Source organism: Pseudophryne corroboree, chromosome 2, assembly GCF_028390025.1.
Source record: "Pseudophryne corroboree isolate aPseCor3 chromosome 2, aPseCor3.hap2, whole genome shotgun sequence".
Taxonomy (NCBI): domain Eukaryota; kingdom Metazoa; phylum Chordata; class Amphibia; order Anura; family Myobatrachidae; genus Pseudophryne; species Pseudophryne corroboree.
In genome coordinates this window covers 835,304,973-835,326,077 of record NC_086445.1, presented here as the reverse complement: position 1 = coordinate 835,326,077, position 21,105 = coordinate 835,304,973, and the positions used below count along the sequence as shown (strand labels likewise).

The following is a 21,105-nucleotide window of genomic DNA, read 5'->3' as shown; positions in this document are numbered from 1 at the left end:
TGTTATGTGGAAACTAGTGATGTGCTGCAAATGCCATGGACATATTATTTGAAAAACAGAATTCTAATTTCTTTACAGTCATCAAAGTTAATTATGTTGTTTATTCTTAGCCATGTCAAATCCGATTCTGCGTGACAAGCACAAACCGTGTTTTAGACAAAGAAATTTAAGTTTGAAGCCCCTGCATTTGTTTAAAATTTACTTCATTAACTACAAGATGGTTTCCTCCTATCTAGCAGTTATTAGTCGTGAGTATTTTGGATGTCAGCAGGTCTGCTATACAGTCCTTCACAGAACACAGTTTAAAAGAATAAGACAACACAAGTGGGAGGAGCCTGTAATATGAATGTGTATGGAGAGACAGCAGGATTGGACAAGGAGTGTTTCTTGCCTTTGGGTGTGTCACCGAATAATTATGTTGGATCAGTTAAGTCGATGTTTGGCTTCAGTTTTGATAATAATAACTTCCCTGTTAATATGGAAGTCCATCTGTTAAATTGGAGAGGATACAGAAAATCAACTGCTAAGCAAGTTAGAATATTGTATAAAAATAACAAAGGAATTTTAAAGAAGTTTATGATGAAAATGTTACAAGAGGTCAACTTTGCAGTTAGATTCATCTACTTGATGATGACGAAGTCAGCTGCTTTCTAAAAACAGCCCTTGTATGGAAAGTCGCATGAAATTTTTCTCGCCTCACACATTTTTGGTAGCACAAAGTAATCTAACCTAACTACTGAAATGTATATTTCAAGAGGAAAAGCATAATATAGTATTTGATGATTGGGTGGCTTCATATATTGCTATGTAGATTTACAGCAACAATTTGGATCCTGTTTATGACCTGAAAGAGCAAAAGAATTGCCGAAAAGGTAAGGGGATGCTTCCATGCTATACACCATACTCATTTTTGTAAACTTTATATATTTGTTTTAAAGCATATCATGAAATTTTAATGTTGAGATGCCATGTTGTTCCCTTATATAATAATTTCTCTATCAATTCTCAAATGGTTAAACAAAGTTATTTTTGTTTGCCATTCTCCTGCCTTACCACCGCCTCTGCTTTTGTAGCTATGTAACATAATGGCTCTCAAACTCCTGATGATGCTACTATTATACAGCCTTCCTAATATCTCTACGCCTTCCCAACCCACTATGTTAGGCAGTGCTTTATTTTACAAGTTCCTTAAAGTTTCAGAAGTCATTGTCCCTGCCCCTTGTTTTCTAGGTTGCCCCATGAACACTGGAATACCTATAAAGAAATTCCATCAAAGCCAGAAGCAGTTGAAGGCCAGAAGCATTATGAAGGAAAGCAGAGGCTGGGTGATGACATGCAAAAAAGGTATTTTCTTTTAATCCCATGAAAATTTTCAATAACTGGCAGTTGGCATAGTGAACTATTTAACAATACCAACAAGGTATTCATACAAACATTTTAATAAATTAGTCTTGTTTTCCTATTTTATATTGTCCTGCAACAACTTTCTGCATTTTACCACTTTTCATAACAAAAGTCACCTTAAGAAAGTCTGACAGGGGTGTAAAAGAAAACTTTGTTTACAAATTATTAAATCCCCCAAAAGTGATATTTCACACTCCTTAATATCTAACCAGTTCTGCCACCACTAAGATTTGGTTCCAAAGCTGACACTTAGTGGAGGTATTCAGTTACTCCCTGACCAATCTCAACATAAAATCTCAACCTTCTTTAATCCATTACTGTTAACAAGCCAATTATTTGCCTTTTTAATATAGATTTATATAAAAAACAGCAAGCACATGATTTTTTTAAGAACACAAGTTTATTAATATGACAAAGAAAGTCACAATGCTTAATGTACATACATTATAACAACAAAAAAAGACATACAGGTCATCACAAAAGTCTGCAATGACCTCCATGCAGCCAAATCTAAGGGCCACTACTCTCTGCTTATTCTTCTTGACCTCTCTGCTGCTTTTGACACTGTGGACCACCCTCTCCTTCTGCAAATCCTTCATTCTCTTGGTCTACGCGATACTGTCCTCTCCTGTCCTCCTACCTCTCTGATCGTTCCTTCTCTGTCTCCTCTCATGATGCTACCTCGCCCCCACTTCCACTAACTGTTGGTGTCCCCCAAAGTTCTGTTCCTGGTCCTCTCCTTTTCGCTCTCTATATGTCCTCTTTAGGTGAACTCATTAGTTCTTTTAACTTCCAGTATCACCTCTATGCTGATGACACTTAAATCTACCTCTCCTCCCCTGATCTCTCCACGGATCTCCTCACTCGTACCTCTAACTGTCTATCTGCTATCTCTTCCTGGATGTCCCAGCGCTTTCTTAAACTCAACATGTCTAAGACTGAGCTGATCATCTTCCCACCCTCCCACACAACCTCACCTCCCACAATCTCATTATCCATTGATGGCACGACTATCTCCTCTAGCCCCCAAGTACGCTGTCTTGGTGTAATCCTTGACTCCTCCTTCTCCTTCAAACCACACATTCAGCACCTCACACAAACCTGTCATTTTCATCCAAAAACATTTCCAGGATCAGACCTTTTCTCACCCAGGATGCCACTAAGATCATTATTCACTCACTGATTATTTCCAGACTGGACTACTGTAATCTCCTCCTAACTGGCCTCCCTGACAATTATCTCTCTCCACTCCAATCTATCCTCAATGCTGCTGCCTGGCTTATCTTCCTCACCAAACGCACTACGTCCACCTCCCTCTCCTACAAGCTCTTCACTGGCTTCCCCTCCCTTTCAGAATCCAATTCAAACTTCTCACACTCACTTACAAAGCACTCACCCACTCCTCTCCCATTTACATCTCTGACCTTATCTCCCTTTACTCTCCCACCCGTCCTCTTGGCTCTGCTAATGCACGCCGGCTCTCCTGTCTTCTGATTACTTCCTCCCACTCCTATCTCCAAGATTTTTCACGTGCTGCTCCCTTCCTCTGGAATTCTTTACCTCTCCCCCTCAGACTCTCCACCTCTCTACAAAACTTCAAACGGGCTCTTAAGACCCATTTCTTTACCAAACCCAGCCAAATCTCATCCTAACCCTCTGTTCCACGCTCTCTATGTACCCCATCTGTGTCACCCCTGTCTGTCTACCCCTCCCCTTAGAATGTAAGCTCTCACGAGTAGGGCCCTCTTCCCTCATGTGCTTATCCTTTTCTTACTTTAATAATCCTCAACTGCCCAAATCACGCAGTTTTTTGGCCACCTGGAACTTATCTCTGTCATTTACTGGTGTAGTTATGCTTAGTTACCCTGTACTTGTCCTATATTGTCTTCAACTGTAAGTCACTGTTTTTCTGTTTTGATTATGTGCATATGTACTCTGTAATCGGGCGCTGCGGAACCCTTGTGGCGCCATATAAATAAAGGATAATAATAATAATATTGTTGCAAAACCATTTCATAAGATAAACATGAAAATGCTGCAATGGTGGTGGGTTTAATCACGGACAGATCTTTAATAGTAGATTGAGCCCCGAAGAATTAAAACATTTTTTTTTTTTGGACTATTACATTACCCTTTAATTACATTACCCTACTTCACTATCACATCACTAAAATAAGGTATGTGAGTATGCTAATTTGTTTTACCACTTCTTTTGTCCCAGCACACATTAATCAGACATTCTATTTAGGATTTTTTTTTCTCTGCAAAGTTATTGAAGTAGAATACTAATTACAGAATGTGATATAATGAACTAATACAGAGGCAAGAGGAACATATTATGTGCAGTCTTTGGGAGGATGTTTTGCCTCTCTATTTTCCTTTTAAGGCTGTCACTTGTGGTTGACACATTTGTTGCAGCTAGTCACGGATTATAATTACATACATTAACCCTCTCAAGTAACCATTCATAAAAAGTAGTGCTTTCATTTATTAAGTTCCTTATATTAGTAGAAGGCCCAACATCTGGGTACCCATTTTATGGGTGCCATAAAATATTATCTGAAGTTACGGTGGCTAGATTCTGGACCTCTGTACAATGTAAACAACCCTACAAAGAGACAAGATAGAGACACTCTAGATGACTTCAAGTTTCTCTAAATATAAGCATTCCACGTTCTTTTAAAGTAGATTTAAGAGGCATTTATATTTTCTAATTCAGGTTACCACTGAAAACGATTCCATTTTACAATTCAAGGTATTATTTGCCAACTGGACATAAAGCTGTACACGAAGTACGAAAGGTGTTGCAAATCCCTTCGGGGTAATTGAGGAGCCTACTTGAATGCCATATCTGGATATGTTTTACCCCTTTTAAGTTGCAAAACAGAAACAAGGGGATATTTTTAATGATAAAAAAATATCAGAGACTGAAATGGAAATTTAGGAGTAGTGGCAACTACACAGATCCTATAAAAGTAGAAGATGATGATGCCTAATTTTTTACTGAAATTAATTGAGCTATTTTTGGGGTGCAAAATTTGTTTTATAATAAAAGAGATACCTACTCTCACCATTTCAGGAACAGTGCAACTTCCAATGATAGACAGATGTCTCAGGATTTAGTAGCCATAGGTGGAAAGGAGGATTTTCGCCCAGTGTTTGAACACCTTGAGTTTTCAAAGCAAAGTGGGATTAATGCTCCAAACAGTGAGTTTACTCAGGAAATTATTACCATCATCCATGAAGTGAAAGGTAAGATGTTTCGTTTTACATGACCTCCTCTAAAACATCTATTTCTAAACATTTGATTATAAAACAAAAGAGTCTTAGGCGATGTTGAATAATATTTGGTATGGATTTCTGTATATAAGAAATCCATATAAATACATATACATTTGTGTTTAAAAGTATTTTTTTATAAATATTTTTTTTTTTTTAACGTATTCAGTTTTGCAATTTCACATCTTAATTTAAATGTCACTATCCACATTGTAGATTGACTTTTACACAAGATTAATGAAGGAGTACATATGCCATCCAAGTTATGGCAGTAGTCTTCTAGTAAAGGAATCTGTATTGTGAATTGACTTTTACACAAGGTTAATGAAGGAGTGCCTCTGCCATCCATCTTAGTAATGTAGCAGTGTCCTTCCTTAGATACTGTATATATTGGAAGATAATTATGGAAAGTGGTGCACAGCAAAAATATGCCGTATTAAATAGCCAATCATATGTCTACATACATTTTCTAAACTGCATTTAGAAAAGGATCAAATCTGCTACATGATATATATAGATAAATAAGATGTACAGTATGTGCATTACAAATGTCTTTGAAATGGAAGGGTTCTGAATCTTTAATAGATCACTACAGCTATTTGTCCTTTTCTCCCTCTATGCTTTACTTATGTTGTTTAGATGTTTATACATTTCTTATATCTCCTCCTGCTGTTGGCCTATGGCTGCTATAAGTGGCATTCAGACATTCCAGAAATCCAGCATGTGGCTCTGTTTCTCTGGAATTATTTTGACACTGACCAGGGTTGGCTGGTTTAAACCAAAATTTTTTTAAAGTATTATTATTATGCTGTGATTACAGGCACCGTGCTGTGAATTCTTTAAAAAAAAAAAAAAAAGCCTATTATAATGAAATCTTCCTGGTATTATTCCACATTTGTGTTGCTTGTGGTCTTCATTTGAGTGAGCTGAACCAATGCGGTCAATTTACACACACCCGAGATATAGGGAGGGTGGGAGGTTGAACCAGATCAAAGAAGTATTAAGGGGCAGATTTATTAAGCCTGGTGAAGTGATGAATTGCACGGTGATAAAGCACAAGCCAGTCAGCTCCTAACTGTCATTTTTCAAACCTTCCTGTAACATGTTAGTTAGTAGGTGATTTGGCGGGCACTTTATCACCCTCCACTTTATCACTTCACCAGGCTTAATAAATCTGCCCGTCTATCTACTAATTAGTAACAATATTGCTATTATTACACGGGGGGAGCGCTTAAAAGTATCAAGTAAAAAAATATATTTACCGTGTACACAAACATTTACTACTTAGCTGGCATGGTCAGATCACATGCGACCGTGCAGCCCCACCGTGTCCCCCAGTTTTTGACGAGGTGATCAGTTTTGCAGATATGCATAATATTATCTTTTAATATTTTCTGAAGGGTTTTTATGAGAAAAATCGTCCGTTAAGTGGTTAATAAAAACAGAAAAATTCATACAAAATATTCTGCTGCTTAGGTATATTACCTTAAGGTCACAATTAAGTGATTATAAAATCGTTCCACATATAGCAATGTAATAGGGCAATACTTTTGGCAATTTTTATTTCTGGTTTGGATAAGACCAACAGATCCTTTGCAAGTCTTGTCAGCTACTGTGGAATCTTAACTGATGCTAGGCATATTTACTACCTGGCGCTGGCATTCTTGTGAGAGCAAGAATGCAGGTAGAGCAAAAATACAGGTAGTAAATCTGCCTAGCCTCAGTTAAGATTCCACAAATGCCTACCCTAACAATTCTATAGGACAGGAGGAAACCACAACTGACATTCTCAATCTTAAAGGGTAAACCACTCCAACACATTAAAGAGCCAATACATAGAGAACACTTCATGGTTTTAATCTTCAGGTTTATTTCAATTCAAACTTTCAGCCCTATTGAGATGTATCTGAGTGTACTTTGTATGTTTTAAAATGTTTAGTCTATCTACATTTATTCAGATGTAACAGGAGTTATAAGCAGTTTTATTGTAAGATGTAAAAAGATGGTTTTATTGTAAGATGTAAAATAACTCTATCAAAGCCTAATAACTTTGGATTTTTTATGTTAGAAACCATTAAAACCTGGTTGATCAAGGTTTCTAATACATAGCAATGTCTCACAGTATTAATATAATAAGCAGGATTTAAAAAAAAAAAATCTTCATAAAAATAATGCAATTAAATAAACTGGTTTAAACAAAAGAATTTAAACAAAATATACATTTTCTCTTATGTACTAAAGGATGTTGGGGTCCACATTAGTACCATGGGGTATAGCTTGGTCCAACAGGAGCCATTGGCACTTTACGAGTTTGAGGACTGGCTCCTCCCCCTATGCCCCTCCTACTAGACTCAGTTTAGAAAATGTGCCCAGAGGAGCCGGTCACAGCTAGGGGAGCTCTACAGAGCTTCTTTAGTTAAAGTTTAGTTTTAGAGTTTATTATTTTACAGGGAGGCTGCTGGCAACAGCCTCCCTGCAGCGAGGTACTATGGGAGGAGCAGTGTCCGCCCTGCTGGGTCTGAGTCACTGTCTCCGCTGACTGGACACTGAGCTCCAGAGGGGACAGATGGTTCTCCGCCGCAGGGGATTGCTCACCCCAGCAGCATGCCGCCACCCCTTACAGAGCTGAAGATTGTGGCGATTGAGTCACCGACCCCCCTCACAAGCAGAGGGCCAGTGTGAAGATGGCGGCATTAGGGTAGGAGCGCAGTACTAACCGCGCTCCAGGAGGCTCAGCGGTACATAGTGCGGCGCTGTGAGGGGCGCCCTGAGCCAGCACCTACACCCTACACTGGTCACACAGCCTGTCGGGGTCCCCGGATCTCAGCCAGCATCAATCCTCAGGCTAGTCTAATCCTGGGAAGGGCGGGAAGACTGCGCCATTTTGGTGGCGGAGCTTCTCCTCAGAGCGGACCCAGCAGCGTTCAGCGCCATTTTCCTGCCTGCACAGCGCTGTCAGTGAAGAGCAAGTCCCTCCACAGCAACTCCAGCTAGCTATCACGATACCAGGGGGTTGTAGAAGGGGGGTGGGGGGAGAGGCTGCAAAACGACTGTTTAACCTATTAAGGTACACAGTCAGCGCTGATAAAGGGTCTCCCTTTGTATTAAAAGCGCTGTGTGTGGGTTGGCTCCAGTCTCTGTGTCTCTCTTGCCATTCTTGGGGGTGAAACTCTGTCTGCCCTCCCGTGTGTGTGTGTGTGTGTGTGTGTGTGTGTGTGTGTGTGTGTGTGTGTGTGTGGAGTGTTTGTGGTCTCCATTAAGCAATGTCCAGGGACCCTGTGTCATATGCTGCAGAGGATGTGTCCTCTCAGGATGATCCCATTCCATGTAATCAAGATTGCACTGGTTTAGCTCAGATTCCAGCAAGGGAGCCTGAGTGGTTATCCTCTATCAAATATATGATTTCTCAGATTTCAAATAGGGTTGCACAAAATGAATCTGCAACTCAGGCTTTACAGAACTCTATGGCAGTATGGCCCAGTTCTGGTACATCAGGGCTCCCTGCTGTATATTCACATAAACGTGCTCTTGCACAGATCATGCAGGATGATACCGATACCGACTCTGATACTACAGACGGTGACGGGGATGGGTTGCGGGGGGCTGCATCACTTGCTAAAGGGGTGCAGTTGATGATGGAGGCTCTTAAGGATGTGTTGAATATTGCTGATACAACACCCGAGCAGGTTGAGGAGGCTTACTTCACTGAAAATAAGAAAGTCTCACTAACCTTCCCTGTGTCAAAGGAATTAAATGCTATATATGAAAAGGCTTGGGAAAACCCGGATAAAAAATTCCAGATACCTAAAAGGGTTCTGGTAGCGTTTCCTTTCCCAGCAGAGGATAGGAAAAAATGGGAAAACCTGCCTATTGTTGATGCTCAGTATCCAGACTCTCAAAAAAGGTGGTTTTACCTGTCCCAGGATCTACCGCCTTAAAAGAGCCGGCTGATAGTAAAAATTGATAATACGCTCAAATCCATGTACATGGCTTCTGGGGCAATACTACGTCCCACTATTGCCAGTGCTTGGATTGCCAAAGCTATAGTAAAGTGGTCAGGCACGTTACTTGAGGATTTGGATACTATGGAAAAATGTGATGTTGAATTGTTTTACGTAACATTCAGGATTCGGCAGAATTTCTGGTAGAATCCATGAAGGACCTGGGTTCCATGGCTGCGGGGATTTCCTCCATGTCAGTATCGGCTCGTCGAGGGCTGTGGTTGCACCAGTGGTCTGCCGACACAGAATCCAGGAGAAGAGTGGAGACCCTACCCTACACAGGTCAGGCTCTCTTTGGGGAAGCGTTAGATGCGTGGATTTCCATGGCTACGGCTGGTAAGTCACCCTTCCTTCCCTCAGCTACACCTGCTCTGAAGAAACCCTTTTCTTCAGTTACGTCACACCCCTTTTGGTCTAACAAGCCCAGAAAGGCAAAGCCGTCCAACACCTTCTTTTGGGAAGATCGGCCTAAGTTCAAGAAACCTGTGGCTGCAGGTTTCCAGGAACAGAAACCTGCTTCAGGTACACCAAAGTCCTCCACATAACGGTGGACTGCACGCCCCGGAGGTGGGGCCAGTGGGAGCGAGACTCCGACATTTCAGTCATGTCTGGGTGTCCTCTGACCTGGACCCCTGGGTGCAAGATATTGTGTCCCAGGGGTACAGGCTGGAATTTCACAATCTTCCTCCTCACCGATTTTTCAGATCAGGCTTGCCAGCTCTGCTGGCAGACAGAACTGTCCTGCAAGAAGCAGTCCAGAAGTTGGTGGAGGCACAGGACATTGTGCCATTGTGCACAGGTCATTGTACCACCTCACATGCAGAACAAAGGTTACTATTCAAACCTTTTTGTGGTACCGAAAGCGGATGGTTTGGTCAGGCCCATTCTAAACTTAAAATCACTGAACCCCTTTCTAAAGGAGTTCAAGGTCAAAATGGAGTACCTAAGGGCAGTGATATCAGGTCTGGAGGAGGGGGAATTTCTAGTATCCCTGGATATCAAGGATGTGTACCTCCACATTCCGATCTGGTTATCACATCAAGCTTATCTTCGATTTGTGCTGTTGGACTGTCATTTTCAGTTCCAGGCCCTCCCATTCGGTCTCTTCACAGCACCTAGGGTCTTCACCAAGGTGATTGCGGAAATTATGATTCTCCTTCGCAGACAGGGTGTGAACATAATTCCATATCTGGACGATCTGCTGATAAAAGCATCGTCCAAGGAGAAGCTGTTACGGTCCATAACACTCATGACTCAGCTTCTCAGGAAACATGGTTGGATCCTGAATCTTCCAAAGACACATTTGGAACCAACCAGAAGGTTGTCCTTTCTGGGAATGATCCTCGACACGGAGGTGCAGAGGATGTTTCTCCCAGAGGACAAGGCGTTGGTGATTCAAACGATGGTCCGGGATGTCCTGAAGCCAGCCCGGGTGTCAAGTCATCAGTGCATTCGCCTTCTGGGGAAGATGGTGGCCTTGTATGAGGCTCTGCAGTATGGGAGGTTTCACGCTTGGTCCTTCCAACTGGATCTCCAGGACAAGTGGTCGGGATCCCATCTACACATGCACCAGAGAATACGTCTGTCGCCAAAGGCCAGGATTTCACTCCTTTGGTGGCTGCAATTAACTCACCTTCTGGAGGGCCGCAGGTTTGGGATTCAGGACTGGATCCTTCTGACCACGGATGCAAGTCTCCGGGGCTGGGGCGCAGTCACTCAAGGGGAAACCTTCCAAGGAAGGTGGTCAAGTCTGGAAGACGGCCTGCCGATAAACATTCTGGAACTAAGAGCCGTCTACAACTGTCTTCTCCAAGCGACCCATCTTCTGAGACATCGGGCCATTCAAGTGCAGTGGGACAATGTGACAACAGTGGCTTAAAGTGGACGTTCGCCTATCAAGACTTACCGCGGCTACGTTTGACGGCATGGAAGTTGAACGCCTAATACTAGCTCGGAAGGGTATTCCGAAAAAGGTTATTCCTACCCTGATACAGGCTAGGAAAGAAGTAACGTCTAAACATTACTATCAAATTTGGAAAAAATATATTTCTTGGTGTGAGTCCAAGAAGTTTCCTGCGGTAGAGTTTCAACTGGGACGTTTTCTCCTCTTCTTACAAGCTGGTGTGGATATGGGCCTAAAGTTGGGATCTGTGAAGGTCCAGATTTCGGCCCTATCCATTTTCTTCCAAAAACAATTGGCTGCCCTCCCTGAGGTTCAGACCTTTTTGAAGGGAGTTCTGCACATCCAACCTCCCTTTATACTGCCTACGGCGCCTTGGGACCTTTTAACGTGGTGTTGCAGTTCCTCCAATCGGACTGGTTTGAACCTGCACAGGAGGTTGAAGTAAAATTTCTTACGTGGAAATCTGTCACTTTGTTGGCTTTAGCTTCTGCTAGACGTGTTTCGGAGTTGGCTTTATCATGTAAAAGCCCATACTTGATCTTCCACGAAGATAGAGCTGAGCTCCGGACACGTCAGCAGTTTCTTCCGAAGTTTGTGTCGGCATTTCATATCAACCAACCTGTTGTGGTACCAGTGGCTACTGACACATCAATTCCATCAAAGTCCTTGGACGTTGTAAGGGCTCTGAAAATTTATGTGAAGAGGACTGCTCATCACAGGAAATCGGACTCTCTGTTCGTCCTGTATGAGCCCAAGAAAATTGGGTGTCCTGCTTCTAAGCAATCTCTCGCTGGATTAGGTTCACTATCCAGCATGCGTATTCTACGGCAGGCTCGCCATGTCCTACGTCTATCAAGGTCCACTCTACTCGTAAGGTGGGGTTTTCCTGGGCAGCTGCCTGGGGTGTCTCAGCATTACAACTTTGCCGAGCTGCAACTTGGTCTGAGTCGAACCTGTTTGCAAAGTTCTACAAGTTCTCGATACTTTGACTGAACTTCAGATCATCAGAGGCCAATTAGTTCTGTAGGTGCCTCCGCGCTCTCTCTCCCGTTCTGGGAGCTTTGGTACATCCCCATGGTACTAATGATGACCCCAGCATCCTCTAGGATGTAAGAAAAAATAGGATTTTGGTTACCTACCGGTAAATCCTTTTCTCGTAGTCCGTAGAGGATGCTGGGCGCCCGCCCAGCGCTTCGGTTTTTTGCAATTGTTATCTGGTTCAGTACAACTTTGTTTTAGTTAAGTACTGCATTGTTACTTGGTAAGTAATGTTTTCAGCGGTTGCTGAGTTTTTAAGCTACGTTAGCTTGATGTGCCTTGTATGTGTGAGCTGGTGTGAATCTCGCCACTATCTGTGTTAAATCCTTCTCTCGAAAGTGTCCGTCTCCTCGGGCACAGTTTCTAGACTGAGTCTGGTAGGAGGGGCATAGGGGGAGGAGCCAGCCCACACTCTAAAACTCTTAAAGTGCCAATGGTTCCTGGTGGACCCGTCTATACCCCATGGTACTAATGTGGACCCCAGCGTTCTCTACGGACTACGAGAAAAGGATTTACCGGTAGGTAACCAAAATCCTATTTTTTTTCCAGCCCTGACAAGACCTTGTAACTTATACATGATATATGGCAATGGACAACTCAGCTTGGCTTACTTACATTATAATAGACTATAGATCCCAGGATAATACAAAATAAACTTCACTATTAGTTGTGGATTTATTAGTTTCACATGCTCTAAATGTTCACTTTTTTATGAAGTCCGATTCAATACATCATAGATATTTGTAAAGTGCTCTTATGTGTGAACCATTCATTTAAATATAATATAGACATTTAATTCAAATGGAAATAATTATAATTAATATTTTGTGTGCCTTTGATTTATAGCTAACCATTTTAAGTCAGCTGAAATGTCCCTTCATGAACGCTTTTCCAAGCTGCAAGCAGAGAGCAATAAGCCGGATTTGAACCTTAACATACCTGCCCCACTAAGCAATCCGAAGATTCACAGGTAAACTGGTCTAGCTGCAGATTTGTCCATGTGACAGGCACAAGCTATTTAATGTCGTCACAGGCTGGGTCCTGTTTGCTCAGTCTGCCTTCACTTGGCCGTACGGTCTCTGAAAATGACTTTGAGTGGACCTGACAGTAGTTTGGCAGTCGGAATTATTTTTCTTAGTGATGTATCGTTTACCCTCATCTTATATATGTGTAAATATGGGCTAAGCACTGGACTAGAGTAAATATAAAACTCATTAACTGTATTATGAGGGTAAATTTTATAAAGTCAAAAACGTATACATAAAAGATTATTTTCCCTTCCCACACCCTTTTAGGGGGTACTATGGAGGTTTTCTCGTACATCTTTGCTGCAGTCATTTTTGCCAAAAATGCGTTTTAATCGCAGCGCATTGCAGCTAGGTCGTATTAGAAGACTGCTGAGTAATTTGATATGCAACATTTGTATATCTGTGTGCGGCTGAGTCTGAATCTGCATACCTAGTGCTATGATACAGCAGCCTTGGCTAGTTTGCCAAGTTCCGTTGTGCTTCATACTGTATGCAGACTCAGTTGCCCACAGATATGAAAGTGTTGCATATCATACCAATCAGCCCAGTCTTGCTACTAAACTGCATTTGTGGCAAAATAATACGCCTGTTCTAGCAGGGTTGCATGGGACCTGGTGGCTCACTTACGCTAGGCATCTTCCAATACATGGTTTATTGAGGCTAGGTGTACGAGGACACATCTGTATGGTGTAATGATTTTTTACAGCCCTGTCCCAGCACTGGCTGCAATGCTAGTTAGCTCTTCCCTTCCTCTTGGGTTGCAGCTGTAAGCTAGTATGTGCCAGTCCCACTACGTAATAATGTGCCCCCATGTCATAATACATTAGTGTGTGTGGTCATAAATGAGCATAGCAACATCTGTAGTGGACCCCAGACTGCTCTCTATAAAATAAGCCAATATGAGGTAGCCTTGCAAATGTAACTAGGCCCCTTTATAATGTTACGGATACAAATAATTACACCTCATCCATCTATAATATGTACTGCTAAGGCAATAGATGCAAGAATAGTCCAGAACAATATCACTCCCATCCACACAATATCCATGTTTTGCGTAGTAGAAATTAATTTTCATGTAATAAACCTATAATTGTGAATTAAGTTTGAGAAAACCATTTAGATTATGGGAAAAAGAAAAGTCAGGTATCTGAGTAATTGTGTAATATCGCCTGGACAGGACACCGGTTGTGCCATAATTAATTACCACAGTCTCGTTATGCTCAGACGGGATATACCCATGCTCATTATTCTGCTAAATATAATCCTCTTGGGGTTTTCTTAGATTTATTTTATTTATTTTTTTCATGGCAGGAGAATTGATATCTCACTGGAAGATCTTCACAACAAGTCTCTTCACAAAACAACTGAAGTCACTCCGGTAAATAGGAGTTATTTCTGTAGTGCTAGAAAGTGTAAATGTGTGTGTGTAGTGATGCCGTTATTAGGGATTTGCTTTATTTTCCTTGGAGCACTCCTCTTCTATGTGTGAAATATCAGGAGAACGCAGTTTAGAACAGAACACATTGCTTGTAAAACAGAGCTTTGCTCATACTGCAATATATTATTTTATAGAACGTGAGTACATACTGTTTTAGCCAGCTTATGTATAAACAGAGATGATGCCAATTACATGATTTGTAAAATAGATTTTCTTCTGTAGTGATTTTGCTATGATCAGACATTTTGTGAACTTACTGGAAACTCTTTATAAATATTTGTTTAGTTTTTTTTATGAACCCGGGCTCGCGTGTAATTTGACTGCAGCCAGCAATTAACTGATTATTGCCGCTAAGGTTAATCAGCTTAAGTAAGGAACGTGTAGTTCTAGAAAAATAGTTTTCTTCATTCCATTTGGTTGCAAGTATGACACAGCAGGATATAGTGTTATACCATTACATAATTTGTTTTGCCCTTCAATAGGCAGGTCACAGTCTGTGTCTCTCTTTAGAGATCTAATAACTTTCAGCTCTATTTGAAATGGGAAAAGAAAAACAATTCTAATTAAAAAAATAAAATTTATATACGCACGCTCATTTACAGTTGCATGCAAGTGCACCCCAAGCTTACGCAGGAAAACATTCCATCAAGTAACAGTGTATTAACGTTAATGTGTTCAGTGAGATGCATCCTGAGCACCAACAAGGCAGCATTTGTGTCCGATGGAAAAAGTGTGTGTACTTGCACGTCATAATAGTGTTAGTAAATGCTACAGCCGCATTACACAATTTATACACAATGTAAAAAAATTTATGAAATGTTATATACAGAAGAGAAAATAGTGCCATTTGTGTTAATAATAAATGTCAAAGCATTTTTACTTTATAAAATGTAGTCAAGTACAAATACAGATACACAATACAATTTAACTATACACTGTTGTTGTTTTCTCCTTGAGAATTCTAATGGTAATTTTTCTTGTAGTGCACTAAAATGTTAAATGTCAGTTAAGTAATGCAGATAAATGCCTGAGACTTTATATAGTATAGCTGCAACACTACCCAGTGGCCTACTCTCAGCTAGAGTTGTCATTACTTAGTGTTTATATTTTATGATTTCAGTTCATTTCATTGTTATATGCACCAAACATTACACCGATGTGCGGCTGCGCACATATTCACCATGTACCATACCCTGAACATTGCAGGTTTTCCGGCACACTTATATGGGGCCTGGAATCTAAGTAAAAACCTGCGCATGTTTCTTAGACTACAGGTACAGGTTGAGTATCCCTTATCCAAAATGTTTGGGACCAGAAGTATTTTGGATATCTGATTTTTCCGTATTTTGAAATAATTGTATACCATAATGAGCTACCATGGCGATGGGACCCAAGTCTAAGCACAGAATGCATTTATGTTACATATACACCTTATACACACAGCCTGAAGGTTATTTTAGCCAATATTTTTAATAACTTTGTGCATTAAACAAAGTGTGTACAGTCACACAATTCATTTGTTTCATATACACCTTATACACACAGACTGAAGGTTGTTAAATACAATATTTTTAATGACTTTATGTATTAAACAAAGTTCATGTACATTGAGCCATCAGAAAATAAATGTTTCACCATCTCACTCTCACTCAAAAAATTCTGTATTTCAGAGTATTCCGTATTTCGGAATATTTGTATATGGGATACTCAACCTGTAGTTATGTAAAATTCTATTTATTTATTTTTTTTCCTCTCTTCCTTTCTCAGTTCAACCAGAAAGTAATTGAAGATCCAAATGATTTAAGACATGATATTGAAAGGCGGAGGAGGCAGAGATTGCACTCTGAAGAAGGCAGTGCCACTAATGTTGACTTCCATGAAAGGTTAGTGTTAATCCACAATCAACACATTGTGTCCTTTCTTTCACTATGCGTGAAGTTCACTCTCGAGTGATTCGTACTGGAGCTGATGCAGAATTGAACGTACGTCTCTTTGCAGTGTATGGGCCAGATGTAATGCCGCTCGAGGTTGGCGGCTGTGCGGGATGCCGAGCGAACTTGGGCGTTTTTTAATGGGGCAATCACTTACAAGGCAAAACCATGCCTTGTAAGTGGTTGCCCCTTTAAAAAAACATCCAAGTTCACCCAGCATCACGTACGGCTGCCAAACTCGGGCACCTGTACATCCAGCCCACAGTGTTTATGCATTCCTTATGCATCGGAACCAAGCATATGGAAGTATGGGTGCTGCAGAGTTATACCCATTTCATTTGCATCTTCACTTGCAATTGAGAGGGCGTAACTAGGCTGTGATGGAGCGTGCTCATGTAGATAATGTCCACTGATGGGGTGCTGACAGCATTGCGGCCATGCATACTTAGATAGGCGCATAAATATACCTGTTTCCAGGAGTATCATTTGCACCAAACACAGACTGGTGCAAGTGCACCCTGCTGAAGGTATGGATTGGCACAATTCACCTACAGAGCTCTGCATTCAGATGTATATAAGCATTTAGTGCTGTGTATGCCAATTACATCTGACTTGAAAGCAGCTTTGCATCAAGCCCATTTTTCCTTATTTGTAATATTTTCATAAATGTAAATCACAGTTTTGGTGTTAAAATAAATGCCATGTTGTGTAAGGGAAGGCAGTCAATTTACCGGCTGTCGGGATCCCGGCTGTCAGAATACTGACGCTGAAACCCTGACACCCAGTGAAATACCTGCGGTCGGAATCCCGATCGCTGGCTGGAATCCCCACTTCGGGGAATATAACCCTGTGTCAACCAAAGTCTCCACCGGGCCTGAAGCGTGGCGTCAATCTCCTGCCAGGATATCATACTGATCCCTGTGTAAGATATCACTGCTTGTATTGAGTGTTCTTGTCTGATTGTCACTCGCCTTACTGAGCTACGTTTGGCTGGGCTAAAGTGGCTCCACTGTGGAAAAGCCAATCCCTACACAGTAAGGATTAGGCAAATAATCAATTATGTTGACAGTATGAAAGATAAAAGGCTCAAAACAAAGCAGTTTGCAGTGAGAAGACCTCAGACGAGCAGTGTTGATGAAGCAGAAAGATCTTTTCACATTAAATTATTTTATTAACATTACAGATATGTCATACATCATTGCTGCATTCACGCCAAACAGTTCTTCTTGGCACGCCAGGTCCTGTGAGACTCTGCTAGTGTTGGGTGACTTTTTTGCTGAAAATGCGTCTTAGTTGCTAGGATGCACCAGGAGACTGTGCTGAGTAATTTGATATACAACACGCGTATATCTGTGTGCGACTGAGTCTCTGAACTTGTATACGGAGTTCTACAATGCAGCGGCCATGGCTTTTTTTCCATGCCAACCTGTGTTGTGCTTCGTATACAGATACAGGTGCACACAGATATACAAATGCCACCTATCACATTAATCAGCACAGTCTCCTGGTGCGTCATAGTCAACTTTTTGGCAAACAAGACGCCTGGGGACTATCCAGTTAGCCCCATAAACCGGCATTTATCAAAAATTATGCTTCAGGTGCATCAGGCACCCGAAGCATAATCCAAGATTAGCAGCCGTCAGAGCCGCGATACCACATGAAATAGGGAAGTTATTCCGGATCCCATGTAAGAAAATTAATTCTGTTGTTTCAGTCATTAAATTCATTACGCCAATTGTAGCTGGAACACCATTTCATCTTCGTTGGTTGTAATCTGTAATCATTCCGATTTTTTGCTTTGAACTGAAAACATCTATGCACAATTTTAATAATCCTGGAAATCTTTTTAAATAATTATATTGTCAAAAAAAATAATCCTTTTTTTTGTGTCCTGCAGTGATGCTACTGGCAGCTATTACAGATCACAGGGCAATGAAGCAGGAGAATTTCAGAAGTCGTCTAGGCCACCGTTGCGAAAGCCAGGCAGACCTCCAGTGAGTATAGTTTTTTTTCATGCATTTTCATTGAGACTTGTAGTTAAGTAGTTTTAAAAGGATCTCGTGCCTTTTGGATTTTTTTAACATTATTATTATTTTTATAAATGTGTTTTATTGAAACAGTATTATTTTTAACATATAGTTTCACATTTATTTATTCAATAGAAATTTACTTGGGAATTCTTAAGCCTGATCTATACAAAATACTTCATATTCAAAATGTACCCTAAAATGTTTACCTTATTTCAAGTGAAAAGATAAGTTACATATGTATGCAGTAGTGGCTGCTTGTACTGTCTATCATGAACTATGCCTGTTCATAGCATATATTAACAAAAAATATGGTTGCGTAAGTAGAAACCCCTAAACATATTATTCTCTCTTAAGTAGTTAGATAATTGACCGTATGACCTTTGCACAATTAAAGTGTTTAAGTTTATTTGAAAATGTATGTTTCTGAGAGGTCTCACAGATAATTAGTACATGACCAAACAGAAGCTTTCAGAGCAATTTAAAAAAAAAAGGGAATTATTACCTCTGTGGGTGTATATATGAATTGGACATTTACCTTTTTGAAGATTTTGATGAAATTCCCTTTGGCTATTTATGGACTGAGAGAACTAGTCCTTTCTAATATTTGTTGAAGTACTTATATAAGAAATATCAAGTATCCTATAGGGTGTGCATAATTACATTTTCAGTCTTTGCTTTGTCTTTTTGCAGGCATGGATGAGCACCTTAGCTTTTTATTGAAGTGCTAGTCTTTCCACCATAGTCTTTCCACCATTTACCTTTAGACCACTGGTTAAGTAACTAGGCTGTTCATGGTTTGTCATTCAGTGGAGGTTGGGGTTGGGTGACCAGCGATGGGGATCCCGTCGGAAACCATACCGACGCCGGGATCCCAAGCTTTAGATCACCGGAGGGGGGCAAGCGCAACAAAGCCCTTTGCAGGCTTGCTGCGCTAGCCGTGCTGTATGCTCGGTGGCTCGCTTCGTTTACCTCAGGTGCTATTCCCACTCTATGGGTGTTGTGGACACCCATGAGTGGGAATAGTCCCTGTTAGTTGGCATGTAGACTGTAGGTCTTTTGATCGCTTTGGATCCCAGCGTCTGCATGGTGACCGCCGGGATCCCGAGCGCCGGTCATATGACCAGATCCCTCCAGTGGTGTATGCCTATATAATTCTACAATATCAACACCTGCACACAAATCATTTCCAGCAGTGGGAACACAGTGGCCACTGCCCTGTCTGTGAGAAGATGCCCCACCCCCTGTGCTTTCCTCCAATCAGCACTCTGTCAGACATGCTCTGACCGCGCCAACTACAAATGCTGTGTCCATTTCTCCAGGTGAAATACATTTCACCACAATTTCTTTGTTAATTATTATTCTTGTGTTAATTATTATTATCTCTTACGTCCTAGAGGATGCTGGGGTCCACATTAGTACCATGGGGTATAGACGGGTCCCTTGGGAGCCATGGGCACTTTAAGAGTTTAATAGTGCGGGCTGGCTCCTCACTCTATGCCCCTCCTACCAGACTCAGTTTAGAAAATGTGCCCGGTGGAGCCGGTCACAGCTAGGGGAGCTCCTAGGAGTTTTTCTAGTTTTATTATTTTTTTAAAAAGAGATAGGTACAGGGAGGCTGCTGGCAACAGCCTCCCTGCTTCGTGGGACTTAGGGGGGAGTAGGAACCAACCCTAGAGGTTAATGGTTCTCTGTCTCCGCTGACAGGACACTGAGCTCCTGAGGGTGCTGATCGCAAGCCAACGAGGCGACCGGTCACTCCCGCAGCACGGCCGCCACCCTCTAACAGAGCCAACAGAGTGGTGAATATGACGCTGGTGCTCTGGTAAGCCGGTCACCGGCGGGAAATGGCGGCACAAGGGTAGGAGCGCAGCTCTGACAGGCTGCGCTCCGGAGGGCTCAGTGGTACTTGTAGTGCGGCGCTGTGAGGGGCGCCCTGGGCTAGCGCATATACCCTACACTGGTCACAGATGCAATCAGGGGCTAATCCCACTGTTAGCAGCCAAATCACCTCAGGCCAGTATAAACACTGAAAGCGGGAAGATGCGCCATTATAGGGGGCTGGGCTTCTTCGTCAGAGCGGATCCAGCACTCACCAGTGCCATTTTCTCCCTGCAGATCACACTGAAGAGACGCTGACAGGGAGCGCTGCCCTCCACATAACTCCAGCATACCTCTGCGGTACCAGGGTGTTATAGACAGGTGGTGAGAGTGAGATATTAACTGTTTAATCTATTAAGGTTATTCAGGAAGCGCTGGCTGTTTACTGTATAAACTGCCTACTGGGGCACTGTGTGGCTGGCTCCTTATACTCTGTGTCTCTCTGAAGGTACTCTGGGGGAAACTGTGTCTGCATTTTCCTGTGTGTGTGTGTTTGTATAGCTCACATAAACATGTCTAAGACCTCTGTATCCTGTACTGCAGAGTGTGTATCTTCTCCTGAAGAGTCTAATCCTTGTACTCAGGACTGTAATATACTATCTCAGCCTTCTGAATCCAAACCCGCGTGGGTGGATTCTATTAGGGGAATGATATCCCAGATTTCATCTCGGATAGCTCAAAATGAGACTGAAACACAGGTTTTGATAAAGTCTGTTGAGGTTTTGTCGTATTCAGCTCCCACTACCTCTTCAAAGACCCCAATTATTTATCCTCAGACGCGTGCTCTTGCCAAGATAATGCAAGTTGACACGGATACCGACTCTGATACAGGGGATGGGGATGTATAGGGGGAGATGCATCCCTTGCTAAAGGGGTGCAGCTCATGATTGAGGCTATTAGGGACATTTTACACATTACTGACAAGGTACCTGAGCCTGTAGAGAAGACTTACTTTACTGATAATAAGAAATCCTCTATTACATTCCCTGCGTCTAAGGAATTAAACGCATTGTTTGAAAAAATCCTGGGAAAACCCGGAGAAAAAATTCCAGATCCCAAAAAGGGTTCTCATTGCTTTCCCTTTCCCTGAGGAGGACAGGAAAAAGTGGGAAATCCCGCCTGTAGTAGATGCCTCTGTGTCTAGGTTGTCTAAAAAAGTGGTTTTACCTATCCCA

General features: G+C 41.8%; 1 protein-coding gene across 10 annotated transcripts in view; it reads left to right on the top strand.

Annotated features, from left to right (window-relative positions):
- The window catches only part of BCLAF3 (BCLAF1 and THRAP3 family member 3), a 156,427-nt gene that overhangs the window by 101,309 nt on the left and 34,013 nt on the right, over positions 1–21,105 (top strand). For all 10 annotated transcript variants that reach the window (XM_063955747.1, XM_063955738.1, XM_063955742.1 and 7 more), the window contains 6 exons: positions 1,231–1,344; positions 4,484–4,656; positions 12,472–12,595; positions 13,965–14,031; positions 15,859–15,974; positions 17,920–18,016. In XM_063955747.1, the coding sequence (XP_063811817.1) occupies positions 1,231–1,344; positions 4,484–4,656; positions 12,472–12,595; positions 13,965–14,031; positions 15,859–15,974; positions 17,920–18,016 (691 nt within the window). The remainder of the gene's footprint in view (positions 1–1,230; positions 1,345–4,483; positions 4,657–12,471; positions 12,596–13,964; positions 14,032–15,858; positions 15,975–17,919; positions 18,017–21,105) is intronic.